The sequence below is a fragment of the Papilio xuthus genome, unplaced genomic scaffold, assembly GCF_000836235.2.
Source record: "Papilio xuthus unplaced genomic scaffold, Pxut_1.1 DF826933.1, whole genome shotgun sequence".
Taxonomy (NCBI): Eukaryota; Metazoa; Arthropoda; class Insecta; order Lepidoptera; family Papilionidae; genus Papilio; species Papilio xuthus.
In genome coordinates, this window is record NW_013531716.1 from 4,152,372 (window position 1) to 4,171,384 (window position 19,013).

At 37.5% G+C, this 19,013-nt stretch overlaps 1 protein-coding gene and 1 long non-coding RNA gene across 3 annotated transcripts in view; one reads left to right on the top strand and one right to left on the bottom strand.

Annotated features, from left to right (window-relative positions):
- Positions 1–7,067, top strand: part of Kdm3 (Lysine demethylase 3) — a 136,607-nt gene extending 129,540 nt beyond the window's left edge. Inside the window, exons 10-17 of one of the 2 annotated variants that reach the window (XM_013317919.1) lie at positions 649–865; positions 999–3,086; positions 3,218–3,365; positions 3,544–3,674; positions 3,891–3,982; positions 4,275–4,488; positions 4,685–5,209; positions 5,492–7,067. In XM_013317919.1, the coding sequence (XP_013173373.1) occupies positions 649–865; positions 999–3,086; positions 3,218–3,365; positions 3,544–3,674; positions 3,891–3,982; positions 4,275–4,488; positions 4,685–5,209; positions 5,492–6,526 (4,450 nt within the window). In that variant the 3' untranslated portion in view covers positions 6,527–7,067. The remainder of the gene's footprint in view (positions 1–648; positions 866–998; positions 3,087–3,217; positions 3,366–3,543; positions 3,675–3,890; positions 3,983–4,274; positions 4,489–4,684; positions 5,210–5,491) is intronic. The other variant, XM_013317920.1, reaches the window with a different exon arrangement.
- A 6,242-nt stretch (positions 7,068–13,309) lies between these two features.
- Positions 13,310–19,013, bottom strand: part of LOC106122007 (uncharacterized) — a 7,963-nt gene continuing 2,259 nt past the window's right edge. Inside the window, exons 2-4 of the long non-coding RNA XR_001228075.1 lie at positions 17,826–17,972; positions 14,012–14,363; positions 13,310–13,736 (exon numbers count right to left, since the gene is read on the bottom strand). This is a non-coding gene — a long non-coding RNA (uncharacterized LOC106122007). The remainder of the gene's footprint in view (positions 13,737–14,011; positions 14,364–17,825; positions 17,973–19,013) is intronic.

Sequence of the window (19,013 nt, forward strand, 5' to 3'; positions counted from 1 at the left end):
TTTCGTAATGACTATTTTAAATGAATTACTCGTTTGTTATTTTAAAATATGTGAATGTATAAATATTTAATTAAATCAAACTATAATATATAGCAGGTATAACAAAGTACAAAGAAAAAGAATCAAGGTTAGCTGTTTAAATTATCATTTCATTCATTTGTTGTTAAACATTAGATATATATAATTCTTCATTTTCAGTCTTTAAAGCTATTTATTTATGTATAGTTCTAATTTATTTTTTATTTTAGAATGTTTGGTACGTAAATTATATATTTTTTTCTTTAAAATGACTGCTTGATGTTATTTGTTCTCTCAATACTTTATCGGCATCTGTTTTTATTAGACTATATTATTTTGACCTTGACTTACATAATTCGGCCTCATTGTTTATCAAATTGTACGTAAATAAAATTAATTCCGTCTAGTATTCAAACACAATGTTATTAGTAGAAAGTAATCAAAAATATCACTTCGTTATGTTTAAAAAATTGGGTGTAAGAACATTAATGAGTGGTTTTGCTACTCAACGTTAAGGCTTCTCATTTTATTTTCCCTATTATTCTATGTGAATACGTGTAAACAAGGTGCGCGCAATAAAACTATTGTATTAGTTTCTAATAAAGCAATTTATATTTTTTTTTCCTACAGTGATAGAAGAGAACAAGAGCAACAGGCGATGCTGGAAAAGCAGCAGAAGGAAAAAGAAAGGGAACGGATAGAACGTGAACGCGAAAGAGAACGAGAAAGGGAGAGGGAAAGAGAAAAACAAGAAAGAGAAGAAAAAGAAAGAAGAGAACAAGAGAATGCCGCATCGAAGCTTGTTACGAGACATTTCGAGGAATCTCTTAGATTGGCTAACCAAAAGGTACCTTTCATTCACGAAAATTTATTTTAAAAGTAGTCAATATTTACTAGTATTGTGTTGATAATACTTGTTGAATAAGAAACAACATTTGGAATATGTTGACATGTCAGTAATGTGTAAAATGTTGTTTTAGCGCGAGCGGAGCATGTCGCAGCATGGGACCACGTGGCCAATGCTGAACAGCCTGACGGCGCGGGGCGTGCCGCCAGGTCCTCCTGGCGGCGAGCACGAGCGGCTGCGGCCCGACGCGCGGTACTACGCTCCCGCGCCCGAGTACAGTCCGCATGGCCCTCGACACGCCATGTCCAAGCCGGACAAGTCCCACCCCGGACTGCCTAAGGGAGAGCCCAACTTCGCTCCCTACAACTACCCCCCGTATCGGGGTTACGAGAAGCTCAAAGACCAGCACCTCCCGGCGCCGCCGCCACTAGTCCCCGAAAAGAACTCTGTGATAGTGAAACACGAACCTAAACAAATTCATCTCGAACAGAAACATCCTTATCCGAGTAAACCGCGAAGTGAACCGTCCCATTACCTGCAGCGACCGCATCGGACGGGCTTGTCGCCGCACGCGCCACCGCATCCGCACCAACATCCTGCGTTGCAGACCTCGCCGCACGCTGCCTTGCCCGCTCAAGATAAGTCCCGAAGGATGTATCAGCCCCCGCAGCGTTCGCCCGCCGCTTATTACCAGACGGCGCCGGTCAAGCCGAAGGCGTCCAGTCCGGCGTCGTTGCATATGTACGCCAAGCAGGGCAACTCGCCCAGCCCGGCGCACTACACCGTCGCTGTGGAGCCGCCTCTGCTGCAGATGACCAAGGCAGAACCACCGCCCGTGCCGTATCCCCCGCCGTCGGCGTACTCGCCGGCGTCGGGCAACCGCCCTCCGCCGCACGCCTACTCCAGAAGTACTCCGGAGCCTCGAGCGCCGCCAAGAGCTCACGGTGACCTTGCCACGCCCGCTATGTCGGCGTGTCAAACGCAACCATTAGATCTGGGCGTTGCTCGCGACGATCCCGACAGATTATCTCCTCGGCGCCGCTACCCGTTCGAGCCGGCAGACGCGGACGCCAAACGGCGGCGAATGGATGAACTGCCAGCGCCCGAGCCGCTCATCGCCGCGGCCGCAAGCGTGGGTCGAACACCTCTAGGGTCAGAGCCGGCGCCGCAAGCCCCCGGCCCGCCTTGCGACGTTAGAGTACCTTCCGCCGACGGCAGCGTAGAAACACCGGAGAAAGCCGCCGGTGCGTCGCCGGCGCCGCAAATAACACCCGCCGCTAGTCCCGCTCCTCCTACGCCCGTCCCGCCGCTATCGGTGTCGCCCCCGATGACCGCTCCCACGCCGCCCGCTCCCCCGGCCACACCACCAGTCACCCCCTTCGGCGATAACGAAACGCCCGCAAAAGTTGCATCGCCAAATCCACGCGACAGCTCAGCCCCTGTCAGACATTTAGGCAAAAAGGCTTGGCTACAACGACATGAAACTGCACCCATAGGCGAGGGTGACTGTTCCGGGGGAGGTGGCACCTGCATCACCCTGCCGATGACTATCAACCGCGTCTCGGAGCCGGACGACTCGAGTTCTAATATAGTGGTGCCCATCGCCGCCAAGTCAATACAGCGCGGGGCGCGTAAAACCTCTAAGCCGCGGAAACCTAAGGAGAGCAACGGTCGAGTGGACGACGACGAGGAAGACAGCTCCAGTTCGGATCGCGAGTCGAACGCGCCGCCTAAGAGAAAGCCACCCAAGGCGAAACGGAAAAAAGGGAGTCTACCGCGGAAAGTCGGCGACGAACCAAAAAAAAAGAAAGCGTCTGAAAGCGGGAGCGAAAGCGACAAAGAAAGCGATGACAAAGACTCCGATTCCGGTGGCAGCGGGAGTGGCAGCGGAAGCAATTCCAGTAAACGCGGAGGAGGCAGCCGGGCCAGGGGGCGGCGGTCGAGGGGCGGGGGCCGGGGAGGCAGACGGAAAGACGATTCCCGCCGCACGCCGTCCTCCACTCTGCGACCGAGCAGCGAGTCCTTCTTGCAGAACGGGCCATGCTTCGAGGTGGCGCCGCGGCTGGCCAAATGCCGCGAGTGCCGCTGGTCGCCAGCGCAGCGCGACAAGGATATGCCCAATATATTTTGCCGGTTCTACGCTTTCCGAAGACTGAAATACGCCAAGAATAGACAACTTGCCATTGCCGGCTTCTCTGACCCTTATAAGGATGCCGAAGAGGTAAATATTGTTTAAATGACTAATTTGTAGTTAAGGGATCGTATTAAGCAACAAAATTCGAGTTTTAAAACAGGTCAGATTTTTTAAATGCATCTGTTTCAGCGATTACAAGTTTTATTTTTGTTTTGCAGGAGGACAGAAAGCTTTGGTTATCTTCGTCGGCCGGCGCCGCAGAATTAGACATAGAAATGAGCTGCTTCTTGTTGCGAGAGATCGGAGACCAGTTCTGTGAGCTGCTGCAGCAGGAGAAGGAGGCGGAGTCACATCATCTTAATGAAGGTAAAACTTCTACCACGCTCACACGCTACAATACTCGTTGATTTTATCTTATCGAAATTATTTTTTTGCATTATACAGTTACAATGTAGTAAAGGAAACATTTGACAATTTTCTAAAATAAAAAAGAAAAACAGTATTATATTGTAATAAATAATATTTATATGTGTTGTTGTTACAGACAAGACGATAGCGTGGAAGCGCGTGGTACAGGGCGTGCGGGAGATGTGCGACGTTTGCGAGACAACGCTCTTCAATTTCCACTGGACCTGCGGCAAGTGCGGCTTCGTCGTATGTCTCGACTGTTATAAGGTACAACATTATTACTTAGTGTTATCACATATACACTAACATAACTCCAGATCTCCATATCAACATTTTGTATTTGAAATCTAAACTTATAATTAGACAATAATCATAGTGCTTGACTATCAGTAGCTCGCAAATTTGGTGTTAAGGATAGGTTGTACCCATACCTTTAAGAATTGTTTTTATTGTTACATTTCATATTGTATTATTTGTGTGCAGTCGCGAACATCCGGCGACTCGGGCAGCTCCAGCAGTAGTGAATCAAACAACTCAACAACTGCCACCACCAATGGAGAGAGAGATTCCTTCGGGTGAGTTTTATATTTGTTAATAATAACCATAGCAATCAAAGAATAAATATACAAGGATATAAATGTCATAGTTCGAATCTTTGTGTCATTTGTTAAATTTGTAATTCTAAACTTTGCACCCTCTTTTTATAATAGGACAACTGTTTGTCACAAAAATACATTAAAAAAGGACTAACTATTCGATGTTGACAGTTTGAACACCTTAAATTATACAGTACAAAATTTTAGTGATAACATATTTTAAGTAGTGTCTGTATAATGGAGTATTTGTAACAATAATGTAACATTCCAGTTGGCTAACGTGCACGTCCGGCGGAGCTCACCCGGCGCGGCGGCTGCTGCTGACGCAGATAGCGCCGGGCGGTGCGCTGGCGGCGGCGGCGAGGCGCGCGCACGACACCCGCGCCGCATTCTCCCTCCCGCCCTGCGCCTGCGGGCACAGCGCCACGCCGCGGCCGCACAAGCAGGCGCGCGCCAAGGTGCTGCTGCAACGCGCACTCGCCAAGGTAAGATTCATATTTTTTTATATGGGACCTAACCAAAGTCTGGGCTCTCATACTTTTTTACGCTTAGCTTCATTCTACGTTCACTATGGTTTTTTTTTTCGATAAAGAAAATAGACTTATATTGTTGATTAAGTCCATGTCTATACAAAACAGGGTTGACGTATTCTTTGAATGACTTTAGTATTTTTATCCACAGAATGTCAAAAAGGAAGAAGTAAAAGATGAAAATTCACCAAACGGTACGTCGCCGGTTAAATCAGAGAATGGAACCACCAACAGTTCAATATTCAGCTGGCTGTCAGATATCCCGGCCAAGACGGAGATTAAAGACGAGAAGTCTGACACCAGCTCCTCGGACTCTGAGGAGGGCGGCAACTTCTCCACGTTGAGAGAACTTCTAATACGACCGGCGCCCGAGGGAGGGGAAACTCAGCCTAAAAAGAAACAGAAGAAGAACAAAGGAGATTTGTTGGATGACGTCATATCTAGCGTTGTTGAAGTGAAGAAGGATGAAGATGGTGATGCGAAGCCGTTTGCGTTGTCGAATGTGGTGAAGCGGTACGAGCGCGGCGGGCGCGGGCGCGACGACCTGCCCATCCGCATCATGACGCTGACCGAGTCCAAGCTGCTGTATCCCGAGGTGCCGCACGCCTGGCTGTGCGACGGCAAGCTGCTGCACCTCACAGACCCCGCGCACCCCGGCAACTACAGACCCTTCCAGGTACACAAATACTGCAAGCTTACATGAACATAAAATCTTTCACTTTCTATCTATGTTAATTGGTTGTAGGAAGGCAGCAGTCGGACAGTCAGTTAAAAATTTGTGGAACATGACAATATACTCCCACCCGGGAGGGTGTACTCTCGGGTGGAAAATCAAAAAAAAAAAATTGGTTGTAGGAAATAAAGAAATTGGTCGTGTAATTCATTAGAAATGTTTTGGTACTATTGTTAAAGATAGAGTGTCTATCACGTATTTAGATGAATATTTTATTGTCACCAGGACCAATGGAAGCGCGGCCAACCAGTTCTAGTCTCAGATGTATCCAGTCTCCTAGATAAGGACCTGTGGAGTCCCGAGAGCTTCTCCCGCGACTTTGGCGACACGCGAGTGGACCTAGTCAACTGCGCCTCTGGCCTGGTCGTACCCAATCAGCCCGCGAGGAAATTTTGGGATGGATTCGAACTGGCCGCCAAGAGGCTGAGAGACGAACGAGGCGCCCCCATGGTGCTGAAGTTGAAAGACTGGCCGCCGGGCGAAGACTTTGCGGAACTATTGCCGGCGCGCTTCGACGACCTGATGCGCGTGTTGCCGCTCAGCGAGTACACCTCGCGCAACGGCAAGCTGAACCTCGCGGCGCGCCTGCCCGAGTGCTTCGTCCGCCCCGACCTCGGCCCCAAGATGTACACGGCGTACGGCGGCGCCGGCGGCACTACCAATCTACACCTCGACGTCAGCGACGCCGTCAACGTGATGGTGCACGCTAGCGCGCCCGCAGACGCGCCTGAGCGAGGCCGCGAGGCGGCGCGCGCGGCTGAGGACGCCGGCGTCGACGTGCTCTCGAGAAGGAGGGCGCGCGTCAAGCCGGCCGCTGCGTTGTGGCACATCTACGCCGCGAAGGACGCGGATAAAATCCGGGATTTCCTAGTCCGCGCGGAGCTGGAGCGCGGGGCGCGGCCGAGGCCTCAGCACGACCCCGTACACGACCAGACGTGGTACCTGGACGCGGCGCTGCGCGAGCGGCTGTACCGCGAGTACGGCGTGGAGGGGTACGCCATCGTGCAGTGCCCAGGCGACGCGGTGTTCGTGCCGGGGGGCGCGCCGCACCAGGTACGCAACCTGCTCGATTGCATCAAGGTGGCGGAGGACTTCGTCTCGCCGGAGAACGTGTCGCGCTGCTTCGAGCTGGCGCAGGAGTTCCGCCGGCTGTCGCGCAGCCACGCCAACAAGGAGGACAAGCTGCAGATAAAGAACATCGTGTACCACGCGGTGAAGGACTCCCTCTGCTGCCTGGAGGAGGCGCTCGAGGAGAAGTGAAGCCCCTCCCACGCCCTCCCTTCCCCGCCCCATTTGATCTCAACCTCGAACGTAACGTTAATCGCTAAGTTCCGCATTTAACTTAAGATTGCGCCGGCGCTGTCGGCGCGGCGCGGCGGTGTGTGTGCAATGTAAATTAGTCTGAATATGGTGATATCGTTGAGACGTGGATGTTTTTATGTTCCTTAAATGAATTACAAAAAGAACTTTTCAAAGTTTCAGCTTAATTGTAGTTAAATAGTGTATGTAATGTGTAAATTGACTAATTCGAATTCCATCGAGTACATATTAAGAAGTAACTTTTAAGTTATTGTATTGAAGTGAAAACGTATTCGCTCGAAGCATTGTACATTATTACGTGTAGATAAGTTTCTCCTATAATATTAGTTTTCTCAATTTGTTTGGTATGTTACAAACGGCATAGTTAAACGAGATGTGCGACAATTTTATTTTGTCCTTATTGCTGTATTAGACGAAAGCATGTTTTTTTGTACTGTGTATATTATGTACGGTTATAAGTTGGAATAAAAAAAGATGTTTATATTAGAAGTTGTTTTTATTTCCCTTCATATAAACATAAACGCTATATGGTAATAACTGCTTTTGAGCTCCCGATATTTCGACACTATATTTTAGGTTCACTGCCGTACCGAAGTATTGTGAGCTCAAACAATTTAATCGTAGAAAAATTCATTTTTTTTATAAACAGTATATCGTATAAACAGTGGTTTAATATGTACTTCTGTGTTATTTGTAGTTGTGGCTACATTACACTGATATTAACTAAAAGTACTGCTTTGATTACGCCATCTAGCGTCTAGTAGTTGCACTATTTTAATTATTTACCTTACAGACTTGGTTTGAATTGATCCATCTAGTAGTTGTATGCACCTGAACATATTAACAAATTTAGAACGCTAGATGGCAGACATTTATTAGATTTAGCCTATGTGGTCATATTAAATTACATATATTTTACTTACCAAGAATTTTCACTACCGAAACACCTGTTGAAATTGTATTTATCATCTTTGTTTTCTTTCTAACATGAGAATAGCTACGTTTGTACACAGGTATTTCGGTACTAAAAACCTATGATATTTACATACAGATGTCGCTGCGAAACGTTAGTTTTTGTTAAGCCATCTAGCGTGCAGTAGTTGCACTATTTTAGTACCAAGATTCATTAGCACAAAATCTAAGAACTAGTATTCGATAGCATGGATACATTTTGAAGAATGAAGTATGCGAAAGAAGTAAGTGAATTCAGATATGACTACTGATAAATATCTATGACATAATGTGTCGGCCCCCGTAAAGATAATGATGATGATCAGACCCGTTCTCAATGCTAGAAAGCAGAATATTAAATACATTCTATAGATGTCGTAAAACGTGATAAAATACAGACGAAGATTTCTATCCTATTTTGTTACACATTTGACGTATTGTTTTGTCTCAATTAGTTTCATCTACTCGACAATAGATGGCGCAATTTTTCTTACGAATCATTTTGGCATTAATAGTTTCATCTACTTAACGATAGATGGCGGGAACTGAGGCCTTTTCGTGATTTAATTTTTCTGATGTATCATTTTTACTTAAATATTTTAAACTGCTTAAAATTAGTTAGCAGAGAATGCTACCTTTTGAGATTAAAAAGTTCTTATAATTTTATTACTATAATAGTTTCATCTACTCAACGATAGATGGCGGCGACTACTACCTTACGACTCAGAAAACCAATGTACAGTACAGTAAGTTTCCAAGATTATAATAATTGTTTTTTTCTTTGTTTCTGGTATTTAATGTATAATAATTTGTTTTTGTAAAAGTGTTTTTGCAGTAGAATTTAAAACGATGTAGCCATGCGAGTGCGGCTTTTAGCTAGTACACATCAATTTAATTTACTGACTACGAAAAATATTTGATATCATATTTTTCCCTTTGTGTTGTTTCCATTCAGAAATGATACAAAAGAAACATCATAAAATACATCTAACAATAGCTTCAGATTTTTTAATATATTGTATTCTTGTATTATATATTTTTACATATACATATTTAGTAAAAATAATAAAAAAAGATTATTTACTAAATTACTTTTTTTAATAGTATGGACATTGTAAAAAAGTCCTAAAACATTTTAAATATTTAAGGAAGACATGAAATTTGTTGAAAAATATCTTATATCACATTAACAATGCATACATATGTACACAAAATTTTTTTTAATATCTCTACTTGTAAATAAGTTAACAAGGTAACAACAATTATAAAATATATGAAATTGGTTTCCTCTTTATTTTTACACAGATTTTCCTTATACATTAATTAAGAACCCGGTGGCCTGTTTGTTGGTCCTTGCCTTTGTATTATAAATATTCTTTGTCTTTATATTTTCAAGATGAGATAACACAATTTCATACCTTAGAGCGGACTTTTACTTTGTTTGAGTTGAGAATTACAAATTGTCTTGAAGCTCAAGTTGTAAACTATGTCGTCCTAAATTTCACCTTTTTGTCAATCATCCCGAGTTTCCTCTGGGAAAATATTAATACACAAACATATTTAGTTTATAGCAGTTTTATTAAGGGGGAATGAAAGTCATAAATTAATAAATCTTCATTGACCCACAAAATTTTTATAATTTGTTAGGACATGATCTAGTGTCTTTTCTTAGCCTTACATGGGCTCTTATGTATTATGCGATTACGATATTATTACGACCGTTTTTTTATTACATTGTTAGAAACCTTGATTGTTTTGTTACACTTCGTTTGATATATTTAAACATGACAAACATAATATATATAAGTTTTGCAGTAACTTTAATTTAACAAATGGATTTAACGACAAAATGGCGGCGCCACGGACGACAGCTGTTCCCTTGCATACATGACATTGATTGAAGACTAGAAATGTTTAGATTGATATGAAGCTATCAATTTAATCTATTTTGATAATTGGAGGGGTAGTTTTCCTAGCAAAAGGTGGCAAATGAGCAATTTGCCATAACAGCGAAGTGACCGTTGCCCATAGACATCCGCATTTATAATTGCGTTGCCTATCTCATCTTATATAAACATAAATAATAAATATTCATCTACGAAATATGCTGATACAAAGAATTTAAAAATATTTATATCGCACTTTGCATCATTCCAGTAGAGGCTGTATCGAGGCGGACGTTTTTCTCTCAAGTTGCTGTTCTCTCAAGTTTTGACCCAGTTATAACTTTTCGATTATTCCGCTGAATATTGAAGTTTATAAATTTTAAATTAAAGACGTTCATCATATAAAAGTATAAGAATAATTTATATTTTGTTACAATTCCAATATAAAGCTTAAACATTTGAATTAACCTATAACAATAAACTATTCCAAAATAATTCCGGTAAAACAATTTTTTTTACAAAACATTAGCTACTTTAAATTTATAATAACTACACTTTGTTACACAATTTTCACAAAAATAGCTGAAAAAATAAAATGTGCAGTTGCCGCCATGCATGGAATTTATGATTCATTATTCATCATCAACCTGCCTTTATCCCTACTGAGGGTCCTCCATACATCTCTATCAGCCGTCATATTCGAATCTACCTCCTTCCTACACATATCCTTTTTCACACAGTCATTCCATACTTTTTTTGGTCTTCCTCTACCTTTGTAGCCATCCACATTCAAACTAATTACTTTTTTGCTTACATCATCATCATCCCTCCGCATGAAAGTGTCCAAACCACGCTAATATTTTACATACAATTGATGATTCATTATTAATATTAGGATATTCAAATGAAACAAAGAAATATTCGCGTACTGAAAAGGATTTTTGTATGACAAAATAAAGTAAAAAGCGACCTTATAAAATATTGGACAAAGTATTCGTAGGGAATCCATTACAAGATTAAAAATTCTCTCTTCAGTGGTCTGTTTTCACAGTAAAAGTTTAATGTCCGAGAAAAATTTTCTTATATTTAATTTTTGAAACATACTTTATACTAGTACGCAGAGAATTACTTGCAATATAATTTGCATAAATCATGTTTACAAGACAAAAAAATTACAAATATACAAAACTCTGTCCCACGACTCTGTCTGCGTGAATATATAAAAAACTTAATATATAGATAAGTTAAATAAAAAGCAGCCCTTCAAGGCATAAAATCGATAAAAAAAAATGAATAAAAAGTATCCTTTGTCCGTCTCCTGGCTCTAAGCTATCTCCTCACCAATTTTCAGCCATATCGGTAAAAGCGTTCTTGAGTTATAAAAAGTGTAACTAACACGACTTTCTTTTATATACATATATAGCTGTAATGTCTATAATATTCCAAAACATTTCTGTAAAGAAAATTGTTCAAGATCATATTACGAAATTTGATGAAAGTTGAGACAAGCTAGAATTTGAATATAATCAAAAGCTTTTGTGGGCGAATTGTTTAATTATAAATTAAATTTGTGAATTTCGGTAATTTGGCCGTATTCCAAGCGGCGAGCGCACCTGATGAAATCAGCGGTTGTATGACCTTAACCTATATATAATATATCTTTCAATAGAGCTACAACATTTTAGAATATACTAGCTGTCATCCGTGACTCCGTCCGCGTGGAAATATAAACAAAACTTAATTAGTGTAGCCTATGTGTTCTTTCAGACTCTGTTCTATACGTATGCCAAATTTAATCGAGATCCGTTCAGCTGTTCTAGAGATATCTTCAAACACCCATCTATCAATCCACATCACATCCATCTAAACATTCGCATTTATAATATTAGCAAGTTAAATAAAAAGCAGCTCTTCAAGGCATAAATTCGAAAAAAATAAATAAATAGTATCCTATGTCCGTCTCCTGGCTCTAAGCTAACCCCTCACCATTTTCAGCCATATCGAAAAAGCCATTAGAGTTGTAAATAGTGCAACTAACACGGCTTTCTTTTATATATATAGATTTGGATTACATAAAGTAGCCTTTAAAATTTAGTCTTTAACATGAACTTTGGTGACTCAGATTTTTATGCATATAGATACTTACATAGGCATGCCTCAAAGATCCCTCTGGTCACTTAAGTTGTAACGGAATAATATTTAAAAGCTTTTATGTTAAAGAATAATTAAAATAAACTTTTGTAGATCATAATATTACCTATTATTTTGTTACCCTTTCTTCACTGTATTCCTCAAAAGTCATCGAGAAAAGCCGGGCTTTCGTTCCGAATTTTTTCAACTCTACCACTCGGTTGTAATAAGTAACTTTGTAGGACGTTGTTTTATTGTAACATTAAGTATTGGAGAAACTGACTGAAACTGAATATAAAATAGCTTCGTCTATTTTCTTTAGCAACGAGTCACTTCAGAGATTTGTTCTGCAAACGACGGTCTCTACACTAATTGGCTTTGCTTTTTAAAGATTTAAGATTTCCTTACATTTTTACAAATCTTTTTTTTATTTAATAAGAGTTTTCATTGCTAAAAAAGTATAAATACACTGCACTCAAAATAAAAACCATTTTTACTGGTTAAGTTCACAATCTCATTTCAAACTGTTTCTAAAACATTGTCATATTTTTATACTTAGTTTCTTATCCGTCAATTACTCTTTATTGAATTTACGTTCACTCATATATAATATAGTCTGGGAGTCTTAGAATCTGTCTTTTAAAATCACGAAAATTCTATGCAACATAATATCTTTCTTTCGGTTAATGAATAAATGACCTTGACCTGGAAAACTCTTGATGCATTGCAGCCTGTGAATTACTTCGTACCTGTACATGTAACGCTGTGTAAAGGCTTGAAAGCTGTTAAGTAATTAACCGAATGCACATCGCGGTTTCTAAAAAGTTCTGCACCTTAGGGAATACGTTTGTAACTTTTATCCATGAAAATAATAGTTTAATTTTTGAACGTTCTCATAGCATATTATGCATGCGAAATAGAATAAATAGCATATTTATGCATGCAAAGTCTCATATATGCGATGGAGTCGGCGTTCAATAATTCGATTTATTAGCTTGAAAATTTATTTATTTCAAGAACATTATACTTATATTTTACGTTAAAAGTAAAAAATTCGTATATTTATGACTAAGCCCCGACACTGTCATATTGTGAGTCGAAAAATTTGCGTAGTATCTCAAGTATGTTTTAGATTTATTTTTACCAAAGCAAATTCGCGTCTAATAATTTGAAGCAATTAATTAAACGATTTCCGTACACCGAATGAGGTCGACGAGGCAAAGCCCATACGTTATGCAAACACCTAAGTCAGACCTGATTTATTATTTAGGTCGACTTCACGTCTCTCGTAAAATATATTTTGAACCCATCGATATCCAATTTATTGGAGACGAAGTTACATGCACGTAAAATGGAAAACTAGATATTAGCTAATTCAAAAATGTTGTTTGCCTTGCATTTAGTTCTTCCTTTTATTTTCTAAACTAACATCATATTATGTTACGGTCCAAAAAATTAACTCACATTTTGCTCTTTGTGTTTGATTCTTTTGAATAAAATACAGTTGAAAACATATAAATCAGTAGTCTTTTCTATATCACGTACTTAATTTCTAATTTACCTATTAAGTAAATAAATCCACATAAAATTACGCGTTTAAATTATTCGTTTATACATTTTTTACATTCGAACAAACTCTATTTCGGATACTAAAATTGCTCTAAATATATTCCTTTTTTGCTCACATGTTTAATCGAAAATCATCTATCAAAGCCAACAACAGATAATAAATGGCACTTTTTAGAACGCTTCTCTCTCAACACAAACAATTTTTATAGTAATCTAATATACATTCTTGCGACTTTTATGCATTCTTGAATATTTGCCTACTAAATACTAAACTGGTTAATTTTTACAATAATGCGGTTTAGCACAATAGCTATCGAGGTTAAGCATCGTACGCGCTGTCGTGTATCAGATTAGTGACCGGTTAAGCGTCGTTCAACGTGCATTGTAAAACAGGTTAAGCCTTTATTATCCCATGTAGCTACGGTTAATTCAACTACATTACGTTATTGAAACAATGTATAATCAAGTACATTTACAGGCTGATAATTCAATAATAGAATAAGCCATACATGAAATCCCTGACGGTCAAGGGCCACCTTTCAAGTATCTTGGCGGTCCAAGGTCATCGGCGTGCTGCGAATCCACACATGCGAAGTTTAGAGTCGCCAAGTTATCTGAAACGTATTATAATTGTAAGTATTTGCGTTTTGTTTTGCCTTCCTGTATCCTAAATCACTAAAGCGATGTTGCAGATATTCATCTGATTGTATTCAAGTTGCTTTTTTAATTAATAACTGAATTCATGCAGATTATTCAGTTAGTTGTAAGATATTAAGAACAAAAAAATGATACCAATATCAAAGCAAATTAAAAATAAATTCAGCTTATTTTTGAAGTAAAACGTAATTATTTAATAATTAGTATAACGTAATATAAATGTTTCTTTTACCTTTTGTTGATTCGACTTCAAACGTTTTAAGACATAAAAACATCAAAGCGTAAAAGCTTGCGGAAATTGCTTGGGAAATAGGAAACATGAAGTGTACACTAATATACACAGGAGAGTAACGTCATTTTTTTATATACACATATTCCTGATCTGTGGGTCATGAAAACATTCTTAATAACTTTTCATTCTCTTTTAGCAATGTTAATTAGCTTGTTTACTAGATGAACAATTCGGATGAAATTGATTTTCTAATATAAGTTTAAAAAAAAATAGTAGAATAGTATAATTTAGAAGAACTGAAATTTTCACGATACGAATTTGGGTCAGCAAAGAGAGTCAGTTGTGCATATATCTGAAATGAATAAAAGTACTTTAGCGGTTTAAAAGAGCATACATACATGTTTTTACCATGCATTTTACCATCTTTTGTGTTGTTACTGCAGCTCTTAATATGCTTTAATTTACAGCTATTTTACTGAAATATACTCTTTGAATATGTAACTAAAGCTTTTAACTTATTTAAATGGTGACATGTGATGTAAATTTAGTTTTTTAGGTATCGACGTATTTTAGTTTCATTGTGACTTCCTCTTAACTATACGGCCTTTTTTTGTTTGGGAGAGAGTTTCAAGAAAGATAACTTACTAAAAATCGTCTATCAAAATAGAATATGCCTTGCACATGGGTGGATTGACGAAACGATTTGTCGTACAATTCGCATTCCTTAGAGTATCAAATTAAAGCAATGATAAAAACCTGGTTGGATCTCCAAAATAAATCTTAAATAATAACCCGTTAAAGTTATTTATATCTTAATTATGAAATAATTAAGTAGGCAAATAAAAATGACATGTAGAGTTAATTAGTCCCAGCGCTCATGATGACGCGGTATATTAATCCGCTCCACCGCAGAATGAATTGTACCGCAACTAGCGCCGTCTGGCGGCTTTGAATATGACATTGTCATTTACGTAAACGCTCTTTGTATTTAATTGAACGCATTATTTAAATACGAAGATTAAATATAAAAATATGTTTAAATATGCGTGACAAGAAATGCTAAGGATATATATTTATATGTTTATGAAAACGGACGGCTATGAAGCTGTAATACTATTGTAAATATAGTTAATATTACTTTCATCGTGTTGTTTAAAAATATGTTTTCATTCGATACTCCTAACGATTACAATATATATTGCAGTTTGGGTCAGAGAAAATTCTAGAATAATTTGACTATATCGAATAAAAAAGTGTCTTATCCCTGTTATTATAACAATTACGTTTGCATTTAATTTCATCTGACATCTCTACATGCTCGACTGGGCAACATAACTAAATGGAGCGTTGTATTGTACAATATTACAGCCCTTTGTGCCCTTAGTTATCATTCTCCGTTTACAAGATGCACGTGTCGTGTTCCCTCATCCGCAGCTGTGTAGGACTTAATTATAGTTACACTGACACAACCCTCTGGGCAAGCAAGATAATGGATAAAACTGTACAATGGTTCTACCCTGATTATGACTTTATCTTGTTGATGAAGGAATTAATCTCTATTGTTTATTTAATTACTTAATTCTAATGAGATAAAGATGAAGAATAAAAGTTTTAGTTTTTCTCGTCTATACACACATCTATAATACCCGTAATATTCTAAATATTTATTTTGAAAATATTAATATTGATTCTCTATAAATTCTCTATTATATGTATATAAGCTGAGAGACTGTTAGACTCATTAATCATGCTATTAAACAAAGCATAAGTTGGTAAACTTGTATAACAAGGTCGCACTTATAAGCTTTCACAAGCCACAGTACCCTAAACAAGGTACAAACTCTAACGTAGCAATTTGGGTAAAATTAGTAATTTACTTTTTTATTCGCCAACTTCAAAAAGAAGGAGGTTATGTAATCTTCCGTATGTTTTTTTGTATTAATTAATCGTAATTATTTATTAAGTAAGTATATAAAGACTAAGAAGCTGTTCCTTTTGATATCACCACATACTAAATTACGTAATGAACTGGACCGCTATAGAATGATACATTTACACTACATTTTACGTACATTACATTTTACACTATATCACTATATATATACAACACGACCGAGTGACCTTTCAACAATTTCAGGTCGGGAATATGTTCCCTTGAATATTATGACATTAATAATAATGACAAAATTGTGTAATTTTTTGACAGCGCCATCTAGTGTTTTTAAGAATCAAACAACACTTTTAATATTTATAATGATAACTATTATTATAAATTTAGTTTCGTGTAATATAATATTTATAAGCAAATATTTATGTCTTATAGTTCTTCCTGGGAACTATAAAGTAGGTAAATAAAAACGTCATTTGAGTTTATGAAATGATTATAAAGAATTAGAAAAAAATGAACTTAAAAACAATTCAAAAAACTAACAATAGCACTGATAGAAAATGTGATGCGTAAAACATACAATAACAGTATAAAAGAATATAAGCGTTTTATTTGCAAAACATAATAGCGATGCGTTATTAATTAATTAATAGCAATCGAGCTGAGTGCAGCTACATTGCGCGATAAGCCGTGACCTTTGTATCCGAGGTCTCAATATAAAAATATAAATCATTTTGATATTTGCATTACATTTAAGTTATGTTATATTCATTTTAGAATGTTTTAGTAGTAAGTAAGCTATTTTACCGCGGAAACGGTTAAAAAATTTATTTCTTCTAAAATACTTGGTATTCGGATTGCGAGTAAGCCATTGAACGAAAAAACACTTGAAAACTTTATTACGGAAACTATGATAGTCCTATAGCCCCTTCAAAGATTTTATGAATGAAATTGACGTAAAGATGGAAAAACATTCGTCAAAGTTCATTGTCAAAATTACTTTTCATTGTATAATTCAAATGTAAATTTTATTCAAATTTAAAACAATTTCATCAAATAAAACAGGTTGAGCCACAGGTAAAACTAACATCTAAAATTGAGACGAAAGGGTTTTTTTTTCATTTGTGTCTGCGCTCCGTGTGCTGTAGGACAAAGGAGTATTATTAAAAACCCAGTGGAGTGGAAACTAGAATGGCACCCAGAGTTAGCGCTTGTACGCTTATCTATTATACTATGTACATTACACTACAACATTAAATTGTCCATACATTTGGCATACCTATTGTCACGTGCCAATTAAAAATGTGTGTATTTAAAATATTAGGTCGACAATTCAATAGATATGTGTCTAGTAAAATCGATTAAGAATTTTTTTGATTTTCGATAATTGTTCTCATAAAACTTCCAATCGAAAATATCGTTATTATTGTTTTTAAAGTTATTCAGAATAAAGTACATAAAGAAATAAAACATTAAACTAAAAATTGTGGTGCTGACCGACAAAAAAGAAATTGTAGGATACATAGTCAAATAATTGTTGTAGTAAATTCAAAAATTTATAAAAACCTAAATAATTGTACTCATTTGTTCTATTAATTTTATTACAAGATCGATAGACCGTAGTTCACAATTTTTCGTTTCGCGCGACGGTCGACACTATAACAACCGTCCATTAAGCACAACATTAATCCTCATACAAAATTTGTTTGACACCGCATAGGCGACAGTTGTGAAACTAATCTATCTTAAATAGACACACTATGAGTCGTTTATTTTTTCCATACTGTGTTTTCTGACGATGGCGCGTGGTTATCAAAGTTATCAACTATTGAGACTCCTTTTTATGGAGAATGTGAGGATCTGATATGACCGAAAGATAGTACGGGCCAATTATTGTTATACAGGTGTTATAAAATTGGAACTAACATCTTGTGGTACTCGTTGCAGGTTAAGACCTCTCTGACGAAGCAGCAAAGTCTGGCGCTCGCACGGATCGATTTGCGTTAAGAGCAGAATATTAAGCCCCGTCACGTACTCATCTTTCATAGCAGACAAGCGGCTTGTACGTCTCTGCTGAAACATATATACAATATTTTTTTAATCACAAACGAGCTTTTATAAAATCACTAGCTGTAGCCTGCGATTCCGTCCGCTCGGACTTAAAAATACTTAATTAGTAGCCTTTGTGCTTTTCCAGACTATGTTCTACATATATTTATTAATATTTACATAATTATATTTAAGTAGGTACGAAGTATAATATGATAATTATATTTTTAGTTGGTAAACAGATACAAAATTAAATAAAGCAACTACTTGGTAAAATACCATAAAAGTTCAGCTAAAAGTGAACATAAAATTGCTGAAAATACATCAATATGTTTCTTCGCCTTGTTTTTAAATAAAATAAAAATACTCATGAATCTGAATTAAGAAATTATGAAAATTTGTTAAAAAATTACAGACAAATAAAAATTTTAATGCACCAAACACCAGATTCGACATAGACTCGTGTGAACATATTATAGCAGTATACTTATTTTCCAAAGCACATAATAAAATTAAAAATTCAAGGATTTCTCTTAACATTTGCACGTGTGATTTTTATGACGTATCCATTTTTGCTTAGATCAAAATAAATACATCGGGTGAAGCGTTAACTAGGTCGAGAGACAACTAATATTCAGCTGATATTGCCACTTCTATTCGTATTGTCGTGGGAGCGAACTTTGCCGATTTAATATCTCTGAATTGACAACAAAATGCAAGTTTCTGTATGACTAATGCTACTTTATTAACCAACTTATGTTCAAGTTAACTAAACTTAGATTCATAAGATTGTATAATAAGTTAACGCTTAAGTTTAGGTATAGTAAAGTAGCATTTTATAGTACCGACTTAAAAGATTTTTTTACGATTAGCTAAAATTCTATAAAAGATAAAACGAAAGAAAAGATAATTATAACGGAATATTTTAAACTTTCAGATAATGTATTTTTTTTCTTTTGCTAACATTGGAAAAATATTAAATTAGGTGCAAAAATACATTTCATTTATACACAAAATTACTTATCAAAGTTCGCAAACTTTTACAATATTAAAGTCAAAGTGCAA